Raw genomic sequence first — 27,365 nt, 5'->3', positions numbered from 1 at the left:
AGTTGAAAGTTCAAACAGAAGCACTCCCTCCAGTTCACACATGCCCAACTTTGAACTCGTTGTCTTGAACTTGTAGAATGACAAAATTAAACATGTTTACTAATAATTTTACAAGATTAAATAGAGAAATCATTAGAAGCCAATTTATTAAGCAAACAGCCAGTCATCACTGTTCTATATGTATAGAAGGTGTGGTGTAGGAACATCTCAACAAAATGAACCCGAAGAAACAAGAGAAGGTTATTCTAGTAACATGACTTTGCAACATAAACGAGAAAGTATTCCAGTAGCATTAGATAGAATTAATGCATAAAGATGCTTCCATATGCAGGCAAGAGGAAACCAAAGTGTTCAAACACTTGGAATTTATCAAAACATATCGACAACTGCCAGCAAACCAAAATCTGGTGCGGTCAATAATAGTGATTATCACCAGGTGGTACTAACTAACAGCATTAATAACAAACTGAGGCCAGACTTGGCTATCAAACCAACTTCAATACAACAGCATAAGAAGTACTTGTACAGCAGGCTCTTTTATGCTTGTTAGATAAAGGGTTTATGGTCATTATTTTAGATTCCAAGAATCAACGTTAAAAGGCGTTGTCTTGGAGGCCTGTTCTAGATACTAACAAATGCAAGGTACTCATAGTTGATCGATCCCACCCTAAAATAGGTGCCTAAGTCACAAGCACCAAGCTGCTGCACCTCCTGCAACCATAGACCATGATGTTCCCCCAAATCTTGACATGCTTGCCTAAAAATAGGAGCTTGGTCCCAAGATTCCAATCTTGGATTGAAAAAGGAGCTACTATGATCTTTCTTCCCTTTTCAGAAGAGACGTGGGTAGCTTAGTGAACTGCTCTGGTCATAACCTTCATATGTAACATCCTCACTTCCAAAAAGGCCCATGTAGTTTGCATGCTCAGAGTAAGGAAACATACAGCCATATCCGCTCAAATCATCAGAAACTTCGACTTCCCCATTGAAATTTGAATATGATGAACTTGACGCGATTTCTGCATGTTCGTATGGTGGCCAAGAAGTTGACGAGCTTGGATACTGGTACTGTTGAGGGTATTCAGATGCAGCTTCTTGCACTTGTGGGTAGTCCTGCAGTAAGCCAAGGTTACATCTTTCAAGTAAGAGTAGAAAATCAAAAGATAGCTTACTGAAGTTCCTTAACAACTCAATTTAATACCTTTGAAGAATCAAGAATTAGCTCTGGTGGAACCCAGAAATTTGTAGGACTTGTCTTCATCAAAGCAGGCTCAGACTCTGCCATAGGATGAACTTCATATGGAGAAGTGATAGGGCTAGAATACTGACTCTCATTGCATGGGTAACTTGCTTGAGAGAGAATTTCATTGGGAATGCTTATGGGCACGTTTGGAATTGTCATGGAGGTGTGATCCCCATTACTCAAACTGCGCCCTGCCCTCTTAGCTTTTGGCTCTCCATAATCATTCATCTTTTGTGTGTGCTCATTCTTCTTAACAACACGGCACAAAGCAAAAGCTCCCTACAGAGAAATAACCAAATACAATATCGGTCTCCCAGTCTATATAAGGCAACCAAGCACCAAAGCTTTACAAACAAACTTGAGGCAAATGTAAAGCCAACCCATCATATGAGACGGTTGAATTTACCTGAAAACTCGGTGATTCCTGCGAGAGATCATCACAAAGGCGGTACTCATGCATTACCCAGTCTGTTCGATCGCCTGAAGGAGCACGTCCACGATAGAAAACTAGGGTCTTGCGATACCCCATCACATTAGTCTGACAGACAACCTTCTTATCTTTTCCAGTGGCTTTCCAGTATCCAGATTTGGTGGCTCTATTTGTTCGTGTGCCATTCGGGTACTTTCTATCCCGGGGACAGAAGAAGAACCATTCCATATCTCGTATAGGAAGGAATGATTTCTCTGCGATTTGCAGCTTAGAGATCAGTTTTCTTGAAAATCTACCCAACAATTAACTTTAAATGAAAATCTTGATGAAAACAACTTGAAGGAAAGCTTTTCTTGCAGTAGTTTCCCTTTCTTAATATTCTTTGGGAATAAAGAACTTCAAATTGAACTGTTTTAGAGCATACAATTTGAAGGCCCCACAGAAAAAAGAAATCTCATAACGGGCTTTAGCAAAAAGGATAATGATAGAACAATCAAATAAACAATAAGAAAAAAATTACTTTCCAAATCTAAAGTATTCTCTGTTCACATTGGCATAAAATTCAATTCACAAAATCTATGACTAAAACCACAAACACTCGCTACTCTGCCAAACGTCTAGAGCACCAATGCACAGTCTGATTTTGCATTGGCCCATCATCATCCATGACTTATCAACAATCCCCAACACAAATCTAAGTTATCATCTTTGATTGATCTGATAATCACTTTGCAATACTTGCAAACTCTCGCTAAAGATGATAGCAAATTCAAATGGAAATCAAGATGATAACGAATGCTAAAGTGTAGCAAAATTCAAAAAAATGCTGATCTGAAGAGTACCTGGCAACTCCCAGGGATCGCATTTGTACAAATCCACTACTGGAATAACTTCGAGCTCAATTGGAAGCCTCTCCACTTTTCTCTTCAGGTAATAACCCACCAATTCCTCATCGGTTGGGTGGAAACGAAATCCCGGTGGCAGTGTTGCCCCTCCCATATCTTACACGCTCGTCTAGACTATATATTTCCCTAAAAACAGCCACGGAACGAACAGAACAGATTGCAAAGCTAGAAAACTTGGGCACCCAAATTTCAACTTCTTGCTATGTGCCTAAACTGTACCTATTAAATATCTGGAAGATCCAAAAATAAAAGCTTTTATCAACCGCAGATTTTTTGTCGAAAACCGAGCACAGCTTCCATAGAATGCATCCGTTGTACAACGGAAACATCGTCTATAAGATTCAAGATTGTGATTATGATGAAATTGTCACCCCCCACCAACCCCTTCTCAAATTCTAGTCCCAGAATAAAGCTGAAATGAACGAAAACTGAAACTTTAAAGCAATACCCAGAAGCCGAAACCGCTAAAATTCCCCACAAGAAAACAAAAATACTAGCTAGAAGTTCCTAAATGAGAACCTATTGAGAAACCCAGAAGCTAAAACATTCAAAGTAAGTACAACGATAGGTTTGCGCAACCGGGCAAGAACTTGTGAGAAACTGACAAAAGGATCTGTGAGTAACACGATACAAAGAGAGAAGACTGCGTAGCAGAGGAGGAGGAGGAAGTGTAGAGTAAAAACGAGTGGCGAATGGGGTCTGTTATATAGGGGAACCAACGGTCCAAAAACACACACACCGAAAGTTTCGAGATTGCTTGTCTCGAGCGTACCCCAAAATTCCAAGGGAATGGCCCCACATAACTCAAACCAGTTCACACCTAACAGTTACTTCGCGCCAAATCAACTGATGTCTGTTGCTTTGAACGAGTTTGGCCTCCAAGAAATTGCTCTGCATAGTGATACAGTGATACCACCCATATTAAGGTTCTGTTCATGCCACTAAAAGAAGTCAAGACATTTTTATGATCCTCGATTCATCCATTCGCCTTGATTGACTATAGTTTTCCTATTAATTGCGAACCATTCAATGCATTTCACTGATAATGACAACATTTGGAATCCCAATAAGTTGTGTTAAAACTTAAAATTGTGCTGGTAAATGAGGAATATACAGAGGGTTCCAAAAACATATTAGACCTTAACTTGCCAACCCTTAAGCAGATGTTGAAACTTAAATCTTGCAGTTCTGTTCGCGAGGGAGAGAGAGAGAGTTTTGGATTCCACAACTTTCATACGGTTGATCAAAATAATTATTTAGGATCGTGTAGTGCACACCCATGCAATTCCTATTGCAAGATATCTGAATTACAAATATCCTAAATTCAAATATGAGCTCAATTCTACCTTCTTAATGAATTCTATTTTAAAATTATCAGAAATGTTCACCAATTAAGAACTATATACTTTGCATAAGATGAGAGCCATAATGTGAATGTAACCAAAGGGACCCAATGCCAAGTGGGTCAAACGCGGCATTGATTTGGAGGAATTTGGGCTTTACTTGGCCATGGCCCTGCAGTGTAACCACCTTCCACATCATCCTGAGTAGGACAAAGCACTTTTTTCTCTACTTTTGTCCAGGTGCTGGTGTCATCAAGCAGGGTCCACTCCCCATTCAAAACTGAGACCAAAAGTGCTTGCTGAGTTTTTACTTTGTGGAATGACAAAACGCACTTCTAAGTGGTGTCTTTCACCTGTTTTTGGAATCCACATGCATATAAAATGTACATTTTAAGCCCCCATTTAGTGGGACTAAATAAAAAAACTTAGTCTGAGTTTGAGTGTAATATTTATTATTTTATTATTATTTTTTATTATTTAATACTTTTTACTACTATTTATAAAATATCTGAGATCATTTCACTAGTCAAGCACAACCTAAATGTTTAGCAAAGAATCTAATATATGTATATATATACGAGTATTTAATGGGACACATCACCTTAGCTACTACATTAGAAAAATCTAAAAGGTGGGATATTTGAGACTTGCTTTAGGAAGTGGGATGGAAAATGCGTAGCAGTGGGTGGCTGTTAATTACACGTCAAATGGAAAGAAAGTGTTCCATCTATATTGTGGTTAACTCTATTAACAAAGAATTTGGTAAGATAATCCTATTTACTACCAGACTTCTTGCTTTTCTGCTACATTAGGGATTAGGAAGTGAGAAAAGAGAGGTAATGAAGGTGCGGTACTACGTCTATACAAATTTTGTACAAAAAATTAAGTTACACGCAAACTTAACAAGTCAACTTCAAAGAAAATTGACTGACACGTTTTATGTAAGATTTTTGTGTAGACGAAATAATTCACACTGTTGCCTTAAGAGATAGGACTAAGGCCGGGATGCATAGATAATCCAAAATTGTATTGTTTGGACTTCCATGTTGGTTGTGGCTTATGGTCCGGTTTAGATACAAGAAATATTTTATTTCATATCATTATTATAATTTTTTTAAGTTCTTACATAAAATATAATAAATAATTTCATATTTTCAAATTTTAAAATAATAATATTATTAAAAAATAATATTTTATTTAATTTTTAACTTTTATCTCAACTCAACTAATCTTAACTCACCATTTAGACAGTGCTTTGGTAAGATTCAGCAAATAAATGGTAGTTAACTAGCTAGTGGAGTTGTTGAACCTATTGCCACTTAGTGGAGCATTTGGTTATTCTATCATCTCAAGTATCTAATTCTTCCGCTCAATCTTGGTACTGTCACGTTTTCGATGAAGTATTGTACATTTACTTAGCCAAAATTATCTAACCAAGATATCTTAAAATTTAATTGAATAAAAATTTTATATGCAGTCACTTTTACGTATTCTTTGACACACTTCATTAATGTAATTGGTTGTGTCATTTTTTTAATATAAAATAACTAGCTAGTTTAACTAATTATATTAGTAAATTAACAATAAGTATGCAAAAGTAACTATATATAACAGAACTCTTAATTGAAACTTATGTAATATTAAACTGAAGTTGAAACTTTGGTAATAAACTTTACCTGGCCCAACTTTAGAAATTAGATTATTAATCCTGAAGAAGGGAACCAAGGGCTAGTACTCTATCATTTCTAGAAGCCAAGGTAAAAAATGTCCTTGGCCTATCAAGATGCTTTATCGTCAACTCCTCGTCAATGTACTAGCCTCCAAGGTAACAACAAAAGCAGGATGAGTTCTTGTCCTTTTTTTCTTTGTTTTATTTTTCCAACCCGGCAAGATTTGAAAGCAAGATCTGTTCATCAATGAAGGCTTGACACCCCATATTTTCTTACCAGAAACTCTCAGTATCTCATGAATTTTCTGGAGGCGAGCTATAAGAAAATGAAAAGAAGAAGACCCTAGAAGAAACCACTCTCCAACTGTCAAAAAAGAGTTAAAAAAATTAGAAACAAAACCTTGCCTTTCACACTCCCATATTTTCTTTCATTTCCTTTTGTTAAAAACTTTGTCTTCTAAGAAGAAATAAAAGGAGAGATTGAGAGGATATTTCTAGAACGATTTCAAAGTGAAAAGGAGCTTTTTATTTGAAATGTAGTTGTGAAGCCTAGCTGTGCGATGAGTTGGTTCACAATATCGTGTTGCATGCATGAATATGATATATGGCGTGAGTGAAGTAGAAAAGGCAAAAGATGGGTCGTGGTACTGTGACTGAGTGCATGATAATGGCAGGAATTACAAGAACAGGGAGAAGTACTTTTATTTATGGGGAACTGGAAAATAGGAAGGCCACCTTATCCCTTCCTTGTTTGTCTTCTGCTTTCGGCTCCCTTTGTCCCCCCACCCGGCTGCCAATTATCTTCATCAACGTCTTCTGTTCACCAGCACTCTTGAGTCTTTGACATTCATTGAAAAGAGAGAGAGAACATTTATGAAAATATTACATGAATAATACATCATGCACACCCTATTTTATGTATTTATCTTTCTTTTATTTTAGATCCTCGTTCAAGCAAAAAGATATCATTTATCATTTTTTAAGAAAAATTTATGTCTTTGAACGAATTTGCTCCAAATTAAGATTCATAAGATATCAATGGATGAAACTTTAGATGCGGTTTGGATGATAAATTCAAATGAAATGAGTTGAGATAAAAATTAAATAAAATATTATTTTTTAATATTATTATTATTTTAGAATATGAAAAAATTGAATTTTTTATTATATTTTATATGAAAATTTTAAAAAATATATTATAATAATAAAATAAAATAAGATGAGATAAAACGATTTTGTATCTAAACAGAATAGATAAATGAGAGAAGTTGCTTTTTAAAAACAGTAGATGAGAGATTGTGGTAGATTTTGATAGATACATAAAAAAGGAAAAGTCAGTGAATTATCATCCACCAAATCATGATATCCTATAGATTTTGAGTGAGGTTGGAGTCAAGTCAATTTGGCTGTATTTAATTACCAAGTTCATCATGCCTTTGTTCTAATAATTTGGTCATCTGTAAAACATTGGAAATCTAGGCCCGCCTGAGCCTCCAAACACTGTTGTCAAAAGCTGTAAATATTTTGAACAAAATTAAAGTGATTTTGTTTGTCTCTTCTCATCTTTCGATGTATACATGGGAAAACCACTTGCATGACCACCAAAACGTTGGCTTGAGTAATACAAACGTTTGTGAGAATTCAGTACCATCACGGATTGACGGAGACTTTAGGGTTCTTCCTCAAGGTTCATTCACCGAGGCGAGTCAAGACACGCTGGCTTGGTTATATAGATGAAGTTATCTCATCTCGTTTCATATTATTTAATTATTATAATTTTATCAAATTTTTATATAAAATATAATAAATAATTTAATTTTTTTAATTTTTAAAAATAAAAATTATATTATAATAATATTTTATTTAATTTTTATCTCAACCATCTCATTTTAATAATCCAAGTCTTCACGTCGGGCCGAAATGTATAATCAATAGACAATAGGTAAATATTTCCGTATCGCCCCTTGTCGTTCTCAAAGTACGGAAGAGGCTAAATTAGTGGAAAGAATTCGTTTTTTTTTTTTTTAAGTGATATCTATTTTTTAAGAGAATTTACCCTTTATTTATGGAAAAATGACAAAATAACAACTATGCTATAATTTAATTATAATTAAAAATAAAAATTAATATTTTTTATGTGATTTGAGCTACTGATTTTATGGAAATTTTGAATTAAACTAAAAAATAAAATTAATATTTTAATGTGAAGTGATTTAAATTATCAAATAGTTGTTATTTTATATCAATTTCCTCGTTTATCATTACCCATTCCCAATTGTCAAATATTAATTGCCTTCTCTAATTATCATTACCTTTTGTGAAAACATACCTAGGCAATTGAACCACGACACACACAAACAGCTGATGTTCCAGACATGTCCCGACAATAATAGCGAAGTTGCATCATATCAACACAGTATATTATTCTAAAATATTTTCCACCTAAATATTACTTAAATTCAATACTTTTCAATTTTACATATATAAATTTTTCTTTTAATTATTATATAATCATTATAATTTTTTCTTAAATTCTTAAATAATATACAAAAAATAATATTTTTATTTTATATTATTTTATTTCAATTATTTTTCTCTTATTTTTCAAAATTCAATCAAACATCTTAATTCAAATCATTCCGTTATTATTTATAAATATATTGAAATATTCTAAATGTTAATCTTAGAACTTATTTAAATAGTAAGATAAGATGAGATAATTTTATATAAAAGTTAAATAAAATATTATTAAAATATTATTTTTTTAATATTATTATTATTATTTTAAAATTTAAAAAAAATTAAATTATTTATTATATTTTATATAAAAATTTAAAAAAATTATAATAATAAGATAAAATCAGATTAAAAATCTAGACAAATACAGTGTGAATGAGTGGCGGCCCCTTTGTCGCGACTTGATTGCATGAGCATTGATTTGACGATCCAATCCACCTAAATCTTGACCATTAATACAGGTTAATTCGACAAATGATGAACTATATGGTGCAGATATACATACATATATACATATATGTATGCGCAGTCATCTATTGTTTGACGTGCCTAACTCGTGTTTCACATAATGATCATTGAATTCTTTCTCCAAAGTTTCTAGCTTCGTCTTTCAACTCTTTCTCTTTGTGCATAATTGATTATTACAGAACTTCTCCTTTCATCATGAGTATCTTTTTTAAGTAATGTTATTCATCATTCTCTCGTTATTTCATAATATAATATTATATGATTAGAAATTATTTATTATATTTTATTTATAAATCTATCATCTAATATCACATTATGAGATGATGAGAAAATAAATAATGAATATATTTTTTTCTTTTTACTATAAACTCACAAGTTTGAATAAAAATTGAAAATAATTTTTCATTTTCATCATATCGGCCGACTTAAGATATCAACGACTAGAATTACAATCAAGACTGAATAAGTAAAATTATAGACAAGTATTTGTATTTTGTTTTGTTTTTATTTTGTAATTATAATAAAATAATTACATAACAAGTATTTGTATGGGTGTGTTTATAAACCAACTTGTAAATAACATATCTCTAAAGACTTAGATAAGATTTATTTTTGTAATTAAAAGACTTTAACAAAACCATGGGATTACCATTTTCTTTTTCCCCTCCCTATGCAACTCAAAAAAGTTAATAACCTTGCTTAAGGGCCAAGGCACGCACACTTTCGCAGGCAGAAGGCCTCACAAAAGATATCAGCCCATCCTGCACTGGATGCTTCAGACAATCTATGACCCCGGGGATGTCTCGAACTTTTGTTTTACCTATATGCATAATTTTCTTCTGAATCTTGGCCTCTTTGGAATGTTTTTTCTCATCTTTTATGGGAATTGAGAACAACACGAGATTGGGTCAAACATACCAAAAGGCTCAGTATCACAGTCTAGGAGCAAAAGCCCAAGGAAAGCCGAGACTTTGTGTCCCACATCGGAAAGATATATAAGCATGCAGTGCTTTATAAGGAATATGGATGACACAAATTGTTGTGTTCGTAGAAAGGAGAGACGGTTGGCATCTCCCCTGACAGGGACGGGAACAGCCTTCGGGCTTACCTGTTACCACACATACGGTTAAGGCCCTCCACCTATGGTGGATCTTATACCCAATTTTTTTTAACCCTATCAGGGTTCGTCCCAATATCAATTGGATTCGGAGTTAGAACATCTCAGATTTTAAAACCGTCACCGTATACAGCTCTGGCTGTTCATTTTACGGGGTATGTCTCTCGGACATAAACAGAACCAGCATCTTCAACTCTCTGCTCTTTAGAAGATTACCATTTTATGCAGCTCTTCCTAGTCTCCCCCCAAAGACCTCTCCAAATTGGACACAACCAAACCAGGAAATCCATCTTTATCCGGAGCAAACTCAAGAGTTTATCCACGACCACCAGCTCAACGGTTGTGACAACTCTGAAGCTGCTTTCTTGGCTGCTCTTGAGGAAATCCCACACCGACCCACCAAAGATAATGTAGTTTTGGTACTCGACAGATAGAAGCATTATACAAAACCCATTTGTTCTTCAACTGGCATTAGGTGTGTTGCAACTTGCAAGAGATAAGCTCTATTTGGGAACACAACTTTACTTCATTGCCATCCACAAATTATTTTGTACCATTCATAGATGATTTGACATGCTGAGCCGAAGTCTTTTGCTTTGCGGCCTAAATTGGGTCTTTTACACTACCCAATGTTGCTTTGCATTGTGTCCTTAAGCAAGGAAAAAGTGGGCGTTGATAAGATTGGATGTTTGGTCCCTACCTGTTGGTGCAGCTCAAACTGCTCTTGAAGACTTGATGAGAACTAGCAATGAGGCACTGAGTTATTTTCAGCTCAAGCGGGTGCCCGAACGCATTCCAGACTGATCGACCCAGAATTGTATTAATTTTTTAACACGATTTCATATGCAGAAGTCGATCAAGATTTCAAATAAATTTCCAACACTAGTAACCCGTAGTGGTGAAAATCCACCGCCAAATTGTAGTATCTCATTGTTGACAAGGGAATCGTGATGTTCTGTAACTAAATCTGTAACCCCCCACCAATATACAACCGCAATTTCTAGGCTCCGGAAAGGAAGAAAGAGAGAAAGAAATAAGGGAGTGCAAATGAATGAAAAGACCCTCCCCACTATGCAAAATTTCTTCTTTTCTCTTTTTTTTTTTTTTATCTTTTTTTCTTTCTAACGAAAAGAAAAGTCTAGAAATGGAAAGAATTAAAAAAGAAAAGAAAAGAATTATTTCTCTCCCCTACAGCGCATTTCCCTACAACCTCATCGATAGATTCCCATTCTCAGGCCTTGAACCAAACCTTTTTGGCATCTGCTCGAGATCTTTGATGAAAATCTAAGATTAGCCTTTTGCCAGTATCATCCGGGATTCTCTATGATAGCTACATTCTTTTGCCATGCAGAGAAAAATGCGAATGGGACCCAAGAAAAATGGATCATTTGTGTAACTTTGGATACTGCTGCGAGTGGCTCAAGTTGAAAATTGAAAACTGCTATTTCACTAGGCGATATCTTGTGAATGAAGGTTTCACAGGTACTTCCCTGACGTCTTCCAAATTCTTCCTTCGAGTGATACAATCATAACAGTAACATCATCATGGTATTTTCTGCGATCTCCTTGTGGGATGTCCAACAATTCATGGAAATCCATTCCTGCAGAGAAAACCACTTCAAGTTTAAAATCTGGATACGCAAGAAACTGAAGTAGACTGAAAATGGTTGAACTAGAGTGACAAGGAGATTAGCATTTTCCAAAACGCCAACATTGAAGCCAATATCAACAGGGCTGTGTGCTATATTTTTATCTTTTTTTTTTCTTTTTTTGTGGGGGGGGGGGGGGGGGGGTGGGTTTAAAACTTAGTTATTTAATGCACTATTTGATAGTATCTCCATTCTCCAACACCAGATTCTTATGCTGGGATTAAGGCTCTGTTGGATTTTGAGTTATAAAGTCCCGTGTTGAAATAAAACAAATTTTCTACTGTCACATTATCTCAAAACCCACTTCTACAGTTCAAATATAAAAAATGACAAGATTTAAATGTCGGCAAAATGACTATGTACCAGCTTTCTTGGCAGCACGGAAAAGAAGCTCCTCTAACAAATGTTGTGCAGGATCTCCATCAGGGCACTTTTCCATGAAACTCTCAACAAGAGAAACCACTTCCTGATTACTCAGATATTGATATAGACCATCAGATGAGAGGACTACGAACTGATCTCTAGGGCACAGTCTATGATGACGAAGAGAAGGTGAGCAGGATATGTAAGGTGCAGTGCCAATATACTCGTTCCGAAACATTTGCAACAGTGGATCATTCCATTTGGGCTGCACCAGCATTTACATTGCATTATTATGTATCTCTAGACTCCGATAACAAATGAAATATCCAAAAACAACCATATATGGAGAGCTTCATTCAGTAGACATAACATGAGCACAATTCTTAGGACAAAATTCAAACAGAAATAAAGCTGAGAACCTGTTTTAGAAATCCAGCTCCAAAAGCTCTGGTAACCTTGAGACGACCTTTTACTCTATCATTGACAATGCATTGTTTGTCATCTGGGTGCTCGTTCTTGATTCTTATGACTTCCTGCACAATGCAGATTGAAATGATTAGAAAATCTGCAATACTGATCCTAGTCACTAAAAGGATACCTATAAATATGGGAAAATACAAGCATAAAAAGAAAAACACCCAAACATTCATCAAGGAGATAACAAAATGAGCTGCAAGTGAACACATGGGTGTCAAACATCATCAAGTGTCTTGATTTAATGGCCTCAAACTGCTCGAAGTAGACCAAGCTTAACAAAGTAATGTCCTTCATTGCTGCATGAAATGAATGTATAACCGTCTGGGAATCAGCAATAGAATCGAGCCAGCTATAATAATTGAGCAAAAGCCGTGACCAAAATAATCACGATTTATACTGTAAAAAATAGTATTTTTTGGGCGGAGAGAGATGCTTCAAACATTGTCAACACAAGATGAGTCACTGTTACTGAAAATAACACAAACTTAAAAGTCATACATACCCCGAGAAAAGATTCATTATGATGAAGCATACACCTCAAAAATTTATCAAAAAAGCATACACTTCAAAGGAGACACGATGAGGATGTCCCCGAGCCTTTCAAGACCTGGTTACACAACTTGCAGATTGATCTCCTGGACACTACTTGTTCTGTTCAGTAAACCATAAATATAACCAGAGGACATCACAATTTTGAAATCAGAAAAATCAAGAATTGCAAATGAGATATGTACACTCAAAAAACTAATGGGACAAAGGCATGTGACCTTTGCCTAGATAAAAGGTCTTAAATATCTTTTTATGCCATATTTTCATGAGCCTTAATTGACACTTGAAGAATCGATATGAATTTTGATCTGTAATCCAAGAGCGCCAACCTATGTTCAAGGCAAAACTAGAGTCCATACACATCCGTGTCTATAAAGGTCATAGGGACACCGACTTTGCACACCAATTTGTAAACAGAGCAAGCTATGTAAGCACATATTTCCTTCCAACACATTCAAAGCGAACGGTATGTCCATGCAGAATTATCAGCTATGACTGTTCAACTATCAACATCAACAGCCAACAAAGAAACTAAAATTTTCAGCGAATATAGTAAGGAACAACTAATAAAATAATAATCCCTCCAGAATTCGAAACTTACATCTTCAATGCTCGTGCTGTGATCAGTAGATAGCTGCAAAGCCTCCAATCTCATTACTTGAGCAGGAGCCTCGCATGCCATCCTAACTGCCTCTTCGCCCACGGCTGAAGACTCCTCAGTTATACCCTCCGTCCTTGACCCGTTGTCCCCTGGCGCCCTCGAACCAGTTATACCTGAACCAACGTCCTGCGGCTCATACTGTGCGACAATAGCCCTACTATCACCTACATTCATCACATACACATCCTCATCCCTCATTAACACAACCAACAAACACGAACCCATCAATGCAAGCTCTGGATTCGTATCAAGAACCTTATCCGTCAGGTCCAGATACGCGAGCTCTGTAACTTCAAGAGCCTGGGACAGTGCCCTCAAAACTAAATCATGATCCACGGGCCCCTCCTTCCGCTTCCTCCCAGTTCGTGAAGACCTCTCCTCCACTCTATTCTCAACCTCAACTTTCTCTTTCTCCTCCAATCTAAACCTCCAAGGGAACAGCTTCCTACCATGGCCATCTTTGTGCTTCGACATCCCCTGCTTCAATTTCGACAACAAGAGCCACCGTCTGCTCAACGCCGAACCTGCATTGTTAACACTAAGCGCGTCATCGACCGAAAAAGCAAACCTGTCCGACCCAGAAAGATCGAGACCATCTTCTGGGTCATCCTCCGCGAGAAATTCCCAAAGCCTCCGCCTCCGAACTTCCGTCCCCTCCGTTTCAAATGTAACTCTCTTGGCCGGCCCTCTATCAACAGGAATTGAGTCCGATTCCAAATTCAAATCATTCCCATTTCGACCAAATTCACAATTGACCTCTCCCCTAGAATTTTCCATAGATAGGTTACTTCCTACAGCTGCATTTAATGGGTTCTCATAATTATTACCATCATTAATATTACTGCTACTACTGTTATTGTTATTATTAGTAAGATTACCGGCTTCCTCTACTTCTTCCTCAATTTCCCAAAACAAGCCCTGGAGCTCATTGCACACGGCGCGATAGAGATTACCCATTAAGAACTCGGGCGCATCTGGGCCATTAAACCCGTCATAAATCCCAACGAACAACCACCCCTGCTCCTCCGAAACGACGACGTGTACACGATCCTCGCCGGCCTTCCCAAGCGCCCACTGTACGTTTTCGCTTTCGTTCCTCCCCTCCGCCGAATCGTCACCAATTGTTGAAACTTCCTTGCGCCCCACGAAATTGAGCACCGGGACCACCCAGGGCCGCTTCTTTTCCGAAAAGTCCCCGTAGAACGCCTTCCGAATCCCCGAAATGCCCTTCTTCTTCTTCCTTTTTACGTATGCGTCACCAAGCGGAGCTGAGAAGGGGACCGAGCCACCGGTTTCCAAGCTCGCGGCAGCGATGGCGTCCACTGGGCCGGACAGCGCGCCGCGGTCGATTGGGCCCGAGAGGAAGAACCCGGCCCGCTCCATCGGGTAGGACGGGTCTCCCCCTCCGCCGCCTCGTGGCACGGGCTGGAGAGGGAGCGCGCTAAACAAAGACGTGCTCTCGAAGCCATTCACAATACTCCCCCTGACGCCGCCGCCACCAGCAGCACCAGTAGTGCCGAGCACGGTCTCAGTGGCATCGTCGTAAATATTGTCGAGCTGAAGAACTGTCCTTGGAGTGGAGCTGTTGGCGCTAACAGAAGCACCGGAAATGGTCTTGAAGCCGGTCTCCGGAAAGCCAGGTCTGACCCTGGACCCGGTGGGTTCGTGAGACGGAGAGAAGCGTAGTGAGCCAGTTGGGGAGAGGAAGCGATCGGAGTGAGTGGGAGAGAGAAAGCGGGCGGAGGAACGGACGTAGCGGAAGGAGTGGCCTAGGGCTTCATCCAAGGGCTCGGAGGGCGCGAACACCACGTCCTGTTGTCCCTTGACCGCCCGGTTGGTCGTCCGGTTCAACGGTCCGAAGCAAGGCAGCAGGCTCGACACTCCACTTCCCATCACATTTGACGAACTCCACCGTTTGGCTGCCGAGAAAATCGCGGCTCTATTTTCCGGCAAAGTCCAAAGCAAGAAAACCAAAAAAAAAAAAATTAGTGAAGAAAAGTAGAAACTGACGAATGGCGATGTTATATTAATGAAATATAAATATATTTGGTATTTTATTATATTTGAGAAGAGTGACCTGACCTGTACCTGCCTTTGTTTTCCTTATTTTATTGATGTTGTGTACAGTTGTTGGATCTTGGTTGACCGACGGTTACACCTGGTCTCTAGCAAAAGGCCGAGAGACACGTCGGATGCCAGGTGGGTTGTCTTTGGGGTCCACTTTGTATTTAGCTGGGTTGATTTGGCAACTTTGGGCTCGGCTTCTATACAAATGACGGGGGAGTCCTGTTGGGTGTTTCTGACTTTCTGTCTGTTTACGTTTTCTTGGCAAAAGGTATTTTACAGGTTTTTGAGTTGAATGCTGCTAGAGAGAGTAGTCATACATCCACCTCACAGGCAATCTTTCAAGCTACATGCCACGGCCACGTCATACTGACAGAGAACCGTTGGATCAAGCATTGACTCAATTTTTATATGGCCAGGATTTAACTGACAAGCAAAAGACAGATGTTTTGTCTCTCAGCCTAACCGTATCTGATTAGTCAAAGCTGTCAAAGGGCTGCAATTCATCCCTCCCGCCTTTATCTCTTCCTTTTGTCCTCTTCTATTTTTATAAACTCTCAAATTCTACTATTTAAATAAATAATTATTTCCTTTCAAAAAAAAATAAATAAATAAATAACTAATTATTTAAAATATATTATATAAATAAGCGTAATTAAAAATAATAAAATTACAGATATTTTTAGTTCTCTTTTTTATTTTTTAATTAATTATAGTAATAATTTATGCATGTAAAAAGGTAAGAATTTTGTTACAAAAAGGAGGATGTGTGATTTCTTGAGGCTAAACGACAAGGAAAACATAATCTCACGCTGCTTGTCGCATATGTATGTATATATTCTGATAATAAAATATTATACAAATATTTATTTCTTAAAAGAGTAAACATGTAGATTGTACCAAAAAATGGTTATAAAAAATAAAAATATTATGTATAATTATTTTTACGTATTTTTTATATATTTTATTAATATGATTAGTTGCATCATTATTTAATAAATTATATAAATAATATGTAAAAATAATTATATGTAATAGAACTGATCAAAAAATATATAAATTTCACAAATTTATTTTTATGATAAAAATTTCAGAAAAAACAATATGTGGTGGGTCCAGATGAATCAGTTGGTCAACACCTATGACAAAGCTCTTATTTATGTGGGTCCATCTTGTGAGTGGAACATTCAAACAATCTCATGATCATTATTCCATTTCTTTTAACAAAAATTTGACCTTAACCTAAATCAGCAAAATTAACTTTTTGACTATGTGTTTTTTGTTTGTATTTTATAAATTCTTATTTTTATTAATTTTCTCAAACTTCTAATAATGTAGATAAAGAATACTTTCTACAATTAATATGTTATTTCTCTACAATTCATCAAAAATTGTTAATTATCAAAGCATGCAAGTGCAAATTAAATTTTTTCAAAATTAAGAAAAAAATACATAAATATTTCTTATTTATAAATTGTATTATAGCATTTTAACAAAATAATTTAATGAACTTTGATTAAAAAAATATATATCTCTTAAATGGACAAGAATATTGGTTTTTGACCGAAGATTGAAAATTCATCAATCTCGTTATTTTAAAAAGCACACTTTACCCCAATTTTAATAAAGATACTTGACCTCTACTTTTTTCTTTTCTTTTTTTTATATTTTATAATTTTATAGGATACCTTTTCCAACTTTGATGTATAAAGGCATACAATATTCAAAAGAAAAATCAAATAAAAAAATTTAAAAAAATAAAATGGAAATAAAAAACATGATTTTATAAATGAATTGGGACACTTATTAATTTTAAGTGGGTAATATCAATTTTTTTACAATATATAATTAATTATATATATATTCTGTTATATACAGTTATTTTTACATATTCTTTACGTCCTCCACTAATGTGATTGGTCAAAGTAATTATTATATATTAAAAAAAGTGATGCAGACAATCACATTAATAAAATACACAAAAGTATGCGAAAATTACTGCACATAAAATTTTTAATATATATATAGATTTGACCTTTAATTCTAGAATTCGGCACAAATGATTCCTCCGAAATTTTGACTTTGTATCCCCAAAAAAAAAAATATCATTAATTAATGTATAATTGTTTGCAGGTTTGGTGCTTGAAACAAGCTTTCGTGTGCCCCTTTCTTAAATTTTTTTTTTTTAAGAAAAAAAAGAGGAAAATGAGCTTTATTACAAATAAGTCCACACATTATATATTTTATTTTATTTTTTTAATTTTTTTTACAAAATTTAAGTTTATTATTCTTAAACGAATTAAATTGTTCTACTTATTATCCATATACCGAATATTTGGTAAAAAAAATTGTTGTGTGTGATGTATGGACTTATGTTTATAATTTTTCTTTATTTTATATTAAATAAAATTTTATTAGAATGTAAGCCAAATTCATATTATTTTATTTTTTAATCCGAGCATAATAATGAAGGTCATTGTTAAATGACAATAATGAATGTGTTAATTTGTAATCGTGCAATAAGCAAATGCAGATAAATAAGTATTTATGATGAATTATTTGCAATAATAAGAATAACTATTTGTGACAAGAATATACTAATTTTATTATAAAATAATAATTTTAATAAAAAAAACAATTGACCATAAATAAATAATTTTCTTGTAGTAGTGCGAGACTCTTAACTTGATATACTTTTGGCAAAGATGAAAGCACTAAGGGAAGGCACAACCTTATTCAACCCGACTCATAACTAATGGAGAGTGCAAGACTTGATATCTTAAGGATTACTGGGAGGAGTTTCTAGCTTACCTTCAATGTTTGGATTATGCAATGAGTCATATATTTCGTGAAGGAAATGTTGTGGTTAATTTTTTTACAAAATAGGGAATTGGAGGACATAATATAGATTAGTTTGAAAATAGAGTTCCTTTGCCTAATAAATTAAGAGGTATTATTCAAATAGACAGACTAGGTCTTTCTTGTTTGTAGATATAATCGTGAGTTCATTTTTCTTTACATATAATTTTTTTATTATTTTATTATCTGTATGCGCTGACTTTTTATTATAGGTTGTTTTAAGGTTTTCCGTGTATTTATATTGGTTTTGGCATCTTGTATATTAGTTTGGTGTCTAGGATTTTTTGAGGCATGGGTTTTGGTATTTCGTGAATATTTGTAACCTTCATGTCTTTTTATATAACTACGGTTTTCCTTTAAAATAAGTAAGAGCTATCAATAATTTTGAAATTCTATCCGCTTCTTCAAAACACAAAAAAACATGTTTCCCCCTCATTCCAATTAGCTATATATCTCAATTTTACATTTTATATGATATATGATATTTACTATACAATAAAAAATTTTTTAATTTAATATATCACGTCAAATCACGTAATTTTCATAACCACATCATTTCTCAAATCAAATGTTCATTTGGTTAAACATCCTTTTCATGGAAGTAGGAGTAAAGCCAAAATTAAACCAGCGCCCACAGGAAGGGATATTGATCGATCAGCCCGTCAAACACTTCGAAATGTTTAAAAATTAGTGGTTTTGCCATATATTGATTATTGTGCATATGAAATAAATATTATAATAAATAACAGATGGTGTATGATGCAAATTTGAGGGTAAGACTGAGTAGGTGAACGTACATGCATGGGGTCTAGTGCACAAAGGTCAAAAATAAAAAGAGTTTTGTCGTTCCCACATGCTTGACTTTCTTCATTTTACGTGCCGTCAAGGATCCGCAGTGCAACAACCACTGATAGTTAATGATATTATTTTTTACTATTTTCTGCTTTTTTTTAAATAATAATAATAATAATAATAATAATAATAACAATATGAAATTTATAAGCTCATGCAGTAATATTCACTTAATTCAAAAGAAATATAATTATAAACTTGACTAGTATTACTACTTGTAAAAGAGCTTAAACCATTGTTCTCATTACAAAGAAAATGATTTTTTGTGACCAATTTATTATAATGAAAAGTTACGAATAGTCTTTTCGTTGTAATAAATTGATCACAAAAATCTTTTTTTTTTTTTGTAGTGTCTATTTTCCTGATATTAATTAGTTCGATCGATCATGATAGTATGAGCTTGAGTACAATTTAGATAATGAGTTGAGATAAGATACAAGTTGAAAGTTGAATAAAATATTATTATAATTTTTTTAATATTATTATATTATTTTGAGATTTGAAAAAATTAAATTATTTATTATATTTTGTGTAGAAATTTTAAAAAATTATAATAATGAGATAAGATAAAATGAGATGAAATAATTTTTGTATTCAAAGGAAAACTTCTCTTATATCTCCAAGATCTATCTAGTTTAATTTATTTTTCAAAATTTAATTCTATAACAAAAGAAAAAAAAAGGGACCTTTGATGTAATGGGTTAAAAATGAAAAAAACGTGAAGATACCTTAAAAATCATATAGAAAATGATTTATATAGTTTTAAAATATATAAGTTTAGCATATTTTTTCAGATAAAAAAATTCGACAAATCTGATACTCATAAAAAAAACTTATTTTTTTAATGATAAATTTCATTTTTTATAAAAATAATATGCAAAAATAAACTTTTGCACCAAAAACTATATATATATATATATGTATATATATATGTATGTATGTATGTGTGTGTGAGTAAAGCTAGCGTGCCACTGCTGCAAGTGACCATTAGTGTAAAAGTAGTGTTTTTTTAAATTTAATTTTTTTATTCACATTTTTTATCATTTTTTAATATTTTTAAAAAATATAAAAAATACATCAATATATTAAAAATCATTTTTTTAATTATTAAATAAAAATAAAAATTTACTAAACGATCAAATAGAACGATAAAGATTCACGGCATAGTAGCTTTTCTCTCTCTCTTTTTTTATATATATATATATATATATAACATTATTACTATGTAATATAATACCCTTTTATCTAAAACTTAAAAACTGAACACTCATTTTCATGCAATTACTATTTAGTGGGTGTATAATGATGATGATATAGAATAATTTGTCACTTTGTTTTGGTTTTCAAGTCACATCTCAGGCCAACACACTTAAGCTAGGACGCTGTAGGAGTTGAAATTCATGTACTTAGCTTATATAAAGGTAATTGACGCATGCCCTAAGCTACAGTTCCATACACGTCAGGATAGTGTTTTTGAAAAAGAAAAAGATGTCTCCTCCACCAGTCATGGACCTCAAAGTCTGTGATTGCATGATAGAGACGCCGCATGCTATATGCATGCAGCTGCTACATTTCCACCCATTTTTTCCTCCCAGTTTACCTTCATCCATCAGCTTTTGAATATCCTGATTCCTGCCCATCTCCGATCCTGTGAATATTCCAATACACCCACTTTTCCTCCAAAACCTCACCGATCCTTATGACTTTTCATGTTAAATTTCATCAAATTATAAGTTAGTTTTGTGATGTATAATTATTTTTATATATTCTTTACGCACTCTATTAATTTAATTGATTAAAATAATTATTTTATATTAAAAAATTGATACAATAAATTACATTAATGAAGTGTGTAAAGAAATACATAAAAGTGACTGCATATAAAATTTTTATTACTATTTATGTAGTGTATATATATATAAATATATATAAACTAACTTCATGAATATATATATGTATGGTTTAATTATGATTTAAATTAAAACAGCCTAAAATTACTTTAAAAAAACCTGCTTATTTATGACCTATTCTTTCAATAAATAGTTATTTTTATTGCAAATAATTCGTCATAAATTTTTATTTTTCTTATAATGAATATTAAAAGAATATTAACGATCGAATTTTTTATTCAAAAGAGAGGGAAAATTGGTGTTAAAACAAAATTAGGTCATTGATATTTGAACTCGAAATTTGAACGAAATGGATGTTGGGCGGCTTTGTATTTTGAACCAAATTAATAGAAAGAGGTAGCTAGAAATCAAAGATTTTATTTCATATATAGTCAACAATCACCAATATGTCGTGGAAAGGGTGCATATATATATATATATATGAGAGTTGTTTTGAATGTGTTTACTTTGTCGTTTGTCAAGAGTCAAGACAACGATATATACATGATCATCACATGTAGTTCTTGTTTGAAAATTGCGATTCAAACTCTCTGGCCTTCACCACCAAAGCAAAGTGGAAAGGGATTCATTGTACATGACCTTGCTAATTAACTATTACCTTTTTGTTCTTTTTCTTTTTGTTTTCCTTTCTAATGGGGTCTCTAATTCAAATAAATTCGCGTGATAATTATATATATATATATATATATATATAAACTCATATAAAATTATGAGTAATGTTATATTTCATACTTCCAGCCAATTTTCATCCCATATGTAATATGTGACCATATTTATCATCATTAGATGATAAAAAATCATCTAATAAAAAATTATCTAATGGTGATAAATGTGCCACAACTTATATAATAAGATAAGAGTAAGATGATAGTATAGTGTATAAAATTTTTTAAAAATTATATATATATATATATGCTTCGTATACTCCCGGCCTTCTAAAAGATGAGACAAAACAACACACAAAGCTAAAGTTTGACCTTTATCTCATCTCAAATGCATGCATTCATGCTGCATGGCGGTTTGAATGGGTCTCTTCAAAGTTCAAACTGGGACTTTGCATGGGTCGATCTGTTCCTTACTTTAGGAATAATAAGAATAATGGCCCACATGATTTTCTATCTAAGGGGTTTTGGAATGGAATTTTGTGTATTGGGACCAAACTGATTAACATGACCAAACTATATCATATATATATATATATATATAGATAAAATTTGAGTAAATTAAATTCAAAGAGACTTTTTGGCTGTTGTATATATATTGATGCAGTTACTACAAAAAAATAAAAAAGACTATTTGTGACGGGAGTTGACTCATTTTAATAAGAAATTATCATTTTCATAACAAAAAACTTATGTTTTTATTGTAATAAGTGTTGATATATATATACACACACAGTTAAATATATGCAGATTATAAATAATGTGTCATTATTCATGCTCGGTTTATATACATAAATCTCACTATTATTTCTCAAAATAAATAATCATTTTGAGAATGAAGTAGTGTGTGTTATTATTAATGCTCGGTGTATACAATCATTTTAAAATATGATTGTATAAAAAAAATTATAAAAAAAACTGTACATATATTATTACTTTTTATAGAATGAATTGTTGTGCTCGAGGATTTTAATAATGCTGTACTAGAATCTGTATGTCCTGCACATACATATTCTAGTACTGCTAGCACAACAAAAGATATATAGAAAGGAGAAGATTGTAGTACTCCTTAAAAGATTGTGCTCAATTTGGGTTTTAGACTATATTTGTTTGTTAAAATTAATTTAATTTATAATTTCAAATCAATTATTAATAGAATTTATTATATTTTTTAAATTTTTATAAAAAAAATTAAAATTATTTTAATATATTTCATACATCCAAACATATATCTCAACCTATTTACATTTAAATACATTTCAATAAGATCCGTAAAATATTATTATTTACATAACATTAATTCAAATTATCTATTATCACCTCAGTAAAAACAATAAAAAATAAAAAAATGAAAAGAAGCAATCTAGTCAAAGCTGATTTATCCTAGTCAACGCATTGGTAATTTGGAAGTCATCGAAGCTCGACAAGATATTCTTTTGAGAGGCTTCCCCCGATACATGAGCTGAATTTCCAGAATTCTGTTTTTCAAATAAAAACATAATTTCTACTCGAAAACCAAACCAAGAAAAAAAAAAAATCGGCGGTAAATAATAAATTTTTATTATTTTTTAAAATAATAAATTTAAAAATTCATAGATAATTACACGTCATCATCATTGTATAGAAGTTTGAAATTAAAGTGTAGTATGGTATATATACACTACTTAAGTAAGAATTACTCTTTTTTCAAAACTCTCACAACAGAGAGTGATCCGACCATGTGAAATTTTCAAATGAACCGGACATTGTAAAAAACATTGGGTAATTAACGTTTTGAGTTATATACGGTTAGATTTGCATATTCTTTAAATACTATATTGATGTGAATGACTAAATCTATTATTTTATATTAAAACATAATACAATTAATCACATTAATAGAATGTGCTGACAAAAATACAGTACTCACAATATTTTTTCATACAGAAAATTTGTTCCTCAAATCATTCATAAAGAAAATTTGTTCCTTAAATGATCACCGGGTTGCCGTTATCCAAGATTTAGGATAACGATAAAGATTGAATTCCATTTTCAGTATTTGAATTATAAAAATTTTATATATAATTATTTTTGTATATTTTTTTTATGTATTTTATTAATATGATTTGTTGTATTATTTTTTTAATATAAAATAATTATTTTAATTAATTACATCAATAAAATATATAAAAAATATATAAAAATAACTATAAGGAACAAAACTTTTTAAATTATGCATTGAAAATGCAAGAAAACTAAATACTCTTTATAAATGAAAAATATAGTTACAAGCATAATTGTGCACTAATCTGTACATCAATATGATGTAATTGGTCAAAAAGTAGATTTTATTAAAAATAATATTAATTTAAATTTTAAATATAAATAAATCAATATTAATATAAAGATTAATACGCGACTATATTTATATATAGCAAAACTCCTTTACAAGAGAACGTTACCATTTTGCACGGCGTGATGCGGTTGTACGTGCATGTCAGATTGATCAATATTCATATCGTAACTGTTAAGTTGAGATGGCATGCCTGGCCTTGTTAGCATAAAATAATCAAAGAGGAATATTACGTGAAGTAACTTTTATATATTCTTTTTATATTTTATTAATGTGATTAAATATATTAATTTTTTTTTAATATTTAACTAATCATATGTATAAAAGAATATATAAAAGTGACTGTATATAAAATTTTTGATTAAATAAAAAAAATATTATAACTATAAAGAGATTTTATATAAATATATAAATTCACAAACTAATATGATTTGATATAGTATATTAGATTTATTTTATAATAAAATAGCTTTATAAGTTAATGTACTATATCAAACCAAATTAATTTGTCAATTGTATTTAGAATGGGAAAATATAAATTTTTTTATTTTAGGTGGTAGAATAATTTTCTTATAACAAAAAATAAAAGAAATGATAAAAAAAAAATTATATAACTATAAAGAGATTTTATAAAAAATAAATTTATAAATTGATAAAGTTTTATATAATACGTTAGATTTACTTTATAAATTATAATAAATATAATTTTATAATCTAATATATTACATCAAAATATGTCAATATATAAGATTATTTTTATAAAATGTCTAAATGGATAAAACACTACTAAAGAAAAAATAAGCAGAGGAAGAGAAAAGCACTGGCTCATTGAGATCTGTTCAGGTCTTAGGATGAGGCTCTTGTTGCCCACCATTCATCAAAGATAACTTTACAAATATATGAACCATCTCCTCTGTTCATCCAAGATAGCCTGAAGGACGCAGATAATATACAAGATAGCAGCATGGCTCTCAGAATGTGGGCTTCTTCCACCGCCAATGCACTCCAAATTTCTCGTGCCTCCAGTTCCCCTCTCTCCCCTGCTTTCTCTCTCTCCCGCTGCTTCTCTACTGGTACTTTTTCCTCTCTCCATCTGTGTGTGTGTGTGTGTGCGCGTGTGCAAGTAAGGCTAACTAGTTTGTTCTGACTTGAGCTTTGCTTCAAACAACAGAAGAAATGGTTGGTTCTTTTAACCAGAGCTGCTTTTCTCTGCGTACAAATGCTTTTCTTTCTTTTTGTCATGTCATGAGGGTGGGAGTGAATTGATTTGCTTAGTGCTGATTTTTTGCAGTTTTGGATGGGTTGAAGTATGCATCTTCTCATGAGTGGGTGAAGCCTGAAGGCGCTGTGGCCACAATCGGCATCACTGATCATGCTCAGGTTATTCTTCTTCCCAACATCCCACTTCAATTTTTAGCAATTTTCTTGTGTCATCAGTAACATTATAACGTAAATGAGCCAAAATCTTGCGATTTTATCTACTCTTTTTTGTCGAATATGTCTTGGCTAGATGATAGTTTGTACTGATTACATCAAATATAGTGAATAAAATTCACAAATTACTCCATTGAAATTGAAATATGGAACTTGAACTTTGATGTTGCAGGACCATCTTGGAGAAGTAGTGTTTGTGGAATTGCCAGAAGCAGGTGGTTCTGTTTCTCAAGGTAGTAGCTTTGGAGCAGTGGAAAGTGTCAAAGCAACCAGTGATGTCAATTCCCCTATCTCTGGTGAGATTGTTGAGGTCAACTCAAAGCTTACTGAAACACCAGGCTTGGTAATTCTTTCCCCTACCTCTGTTTTTCTTCCCCTGCATACAAATTGGTATCATATATTTTAGATAAGCTTCCTTGGTTTGTTTCCTTGGCAACTTCCTTTGCTGCAAACGAAGCTGAATCCTGTATTTCTTTGTTTTGATGACACATTTTGTAATGAAGATCAATTCAAGCCCATACGAAGGAGGATGGATGATCAAGGTGAAGCCTAGCAGTCCATCAGAGTTGGAATCCTTGTTGGGTCCAAAAGAATATACAAAATTCTGTGAGGAGGAGGATGCTGCACATTAGAATTAGAACTTGCAGCAGGAAACATCTTGGATTGTTTTCTGCTGCAAAAGATTAATGTTATATTTCTTATGTTCTTATCACTTGTTGCTGTTTTTCTCTATCATATAACCAAAAAAAGGGAAGGAAAAAGTTGTTCTCAAAGATTACAAAGTTGCTGGCTCTAAGTCAGTCAAATATGCATGTTTGTTTTCCTTCCAACCTTTTCTGTCTCCCACTTCTGTTATTCTGCATCTTCATGTAACTAAGATCCCTTTCCTTTCATTCCAACATTTTAATTGTTCTTGACTTGGCAAGCGTGGGATGAAGATGAAATGTTGTACTAAGTGGATATATTAAAAGCTAGAAAAGGAAATAATACTTGCAGTCGTGAGTGTGCAAGTGCCGTATAATCATTTAAAAAAAAGTAAATAAATACGAGACTCACATGAAAAGAAAATTAAATTTTTAATAGTAAAATTCACATTTTTTTAAAGCGATTGCACGTTCACGACTATATATAATATTACTCGCTAGAAAAAGAAAGGTGGGAAGGGGGGGGGGGGGATTGGAAGGGTTGAGTTGCAGATAAATGCTGCACTTCAATGCATTCTTTGCAGTTTTGTGAGCTCTGTGAATTGATTTATTGAAGATTTTATACCTCTCTTTAGAAAAATATTGTACAAAGGGCATGTAATATAGCTTTGTTTATGTAAATTATGTGTATGAGAGGGCTCGAAAACAAATAAATAAAACTATTATTTTCTTCGCTATCTTCTGAAATACAAGACTGGGGGATATGGGCCTCCTAGTTTTTAGGTCGGTAGAGTCTAAGATACGCATGAAATTGCCAAAATCTTCAGTTAAACGGGCTAATCGAATGAACCTAACGGCCCATTATATCGATGGTTTCCAACTTTCCACTCTTCCATGATCTGGTTGTGCAATCAACGATTCAAACCTTAAGGCAGATAGATGATATTCATGGTCCTTTAATTTGGTCAAATTTCATGTGAACTTGTGTTGATATCTTCAGGCCTCCCAAAAAGAATATTATTTGTATGAATGGGCGAGCTAGTATGCATTCAATATATATGAACGGTAATATCCTTTGATTAAACTAATTTAGAGGGTCCAAAGCAAATTAATTAATCGGCCATTGTCACCTATCGAGAACTCAGAGGATGTCTGGACAAAGAGATGAGACATAAAATTTTTAAGATTTCTCATAATTTCATTCTCAAATATTATTT

General features: G+C 33.2%; 3 protein-coding genes and 1 non-coding gene across 4 annotated transcripts; 2 read left to right on the top strand and 2 right to left on the bottom strand.

Moving 5' to 3' along the window:
- Nucleotides 1–258: 258 nt before the first annotated feature.
- On the bottom strand, nt 259–3,257 carry LOC122290473 (NAC domain-containing protein 71-like). The gene is made up of 4 exons (XM_043098202.1): nt 2,516–3,257; nt 1,650–1,927; nt 1,202–1,522; nt 259–1,113 (listed from the first exon to the last, which is right to left on the bottom strand). The coding sequence occupies exons 1-4, from the start codon at nt 2,670–2,672 to the stop codon at nt 832–834; spliced, it is 1,038 nt and encodes a 345-aa protein (XP_042954136.1). The 5' UTR covers nt 2,673–3,257; the 3' UTR covers nt 259–831.
- Nucleotides 3,258–9,616: 6,359 nt separating this feature from the next.
- On the top strand, nt 9,617–9,744 carry LOC122290637. Its single transcript, XR_006236497.1, has one exon. It is a non-coding gene; the product is annotated as a U6atac minor spliceosomal RNA (small nuclear RNA).
- Nucleotides 9,745–10,536: 792 nt separating this feature from the next.
- On the bottom strand, nt 10,537–15,412 carry LOC122289991 (protein phosphatase 2C 29-like). The gene is made up of 4 exons (XM_043097488.1): nt 13,332–15,412; nt 12,124–12,237; nt 11,705–11,969; nt 10,537–11,293 (listed from the first exon to the last, which is right to left on the bottom strand). The coding sequence occupies exons 1-4, from the start codon at nt 15,282–15,284 to the stop codon at nt 11,169–11,171; spliced, it is 2,457 nt and encodes an 818-aa protein (XP_042953422.1). The 5' UTR covers nt 15,285–15,412; the 3' UTR covers nt 10,537–11,168.
- Nucleotides 15,413–24,897: 9,485 nt separating this feature from the next.
- On the top strand, nt 24,898–26,397 carry LOC122289078 (glycine cleavage system H protein, mitochondrial-like). Its single transcript, XM_043096000.1, has 4 exons — nt 24,898–25,143; nt 25,362–25,450; nt 25,677–25,847; nt 26,008–26,397. Exons 1-4 carry the CDS (start codon nt 25,035–25,037, stop codon nt 26,134–26,136), a joined length of 498 nt encoding a protein of 165 aa, XP_042951934.1. The 5' UTR covers nt 24,898–25,034; the 3' UTR covers nt 26,137–26,397.
- The last annotated feature ends 968 nt before the right edge of the window (nt 26,398–27,365 follow it).

The sequence above is a fragment of the Carya illinoinensis genome, chromosome 12 (genome assembly GCF_018687715.1).
Source record: "Carya illinoinensis cultivar Pawnee chromosome 12, C.illinoinensisPawnee_v1, whole genome shotgun sequence".
In the NCBI taxonomy this organism is placed as follows: domain Eukaryota; kingdom Viridiplantae; phylum Streptophyta; class Magnoliopsida; order Fagales; family Juglandaceae; genus Carya; species Carya illinoinensis.
Note: the sequence above shows the minus strand (reverse complement) of the source record. Positions and strands in the feature narration are given on the sequence as shown.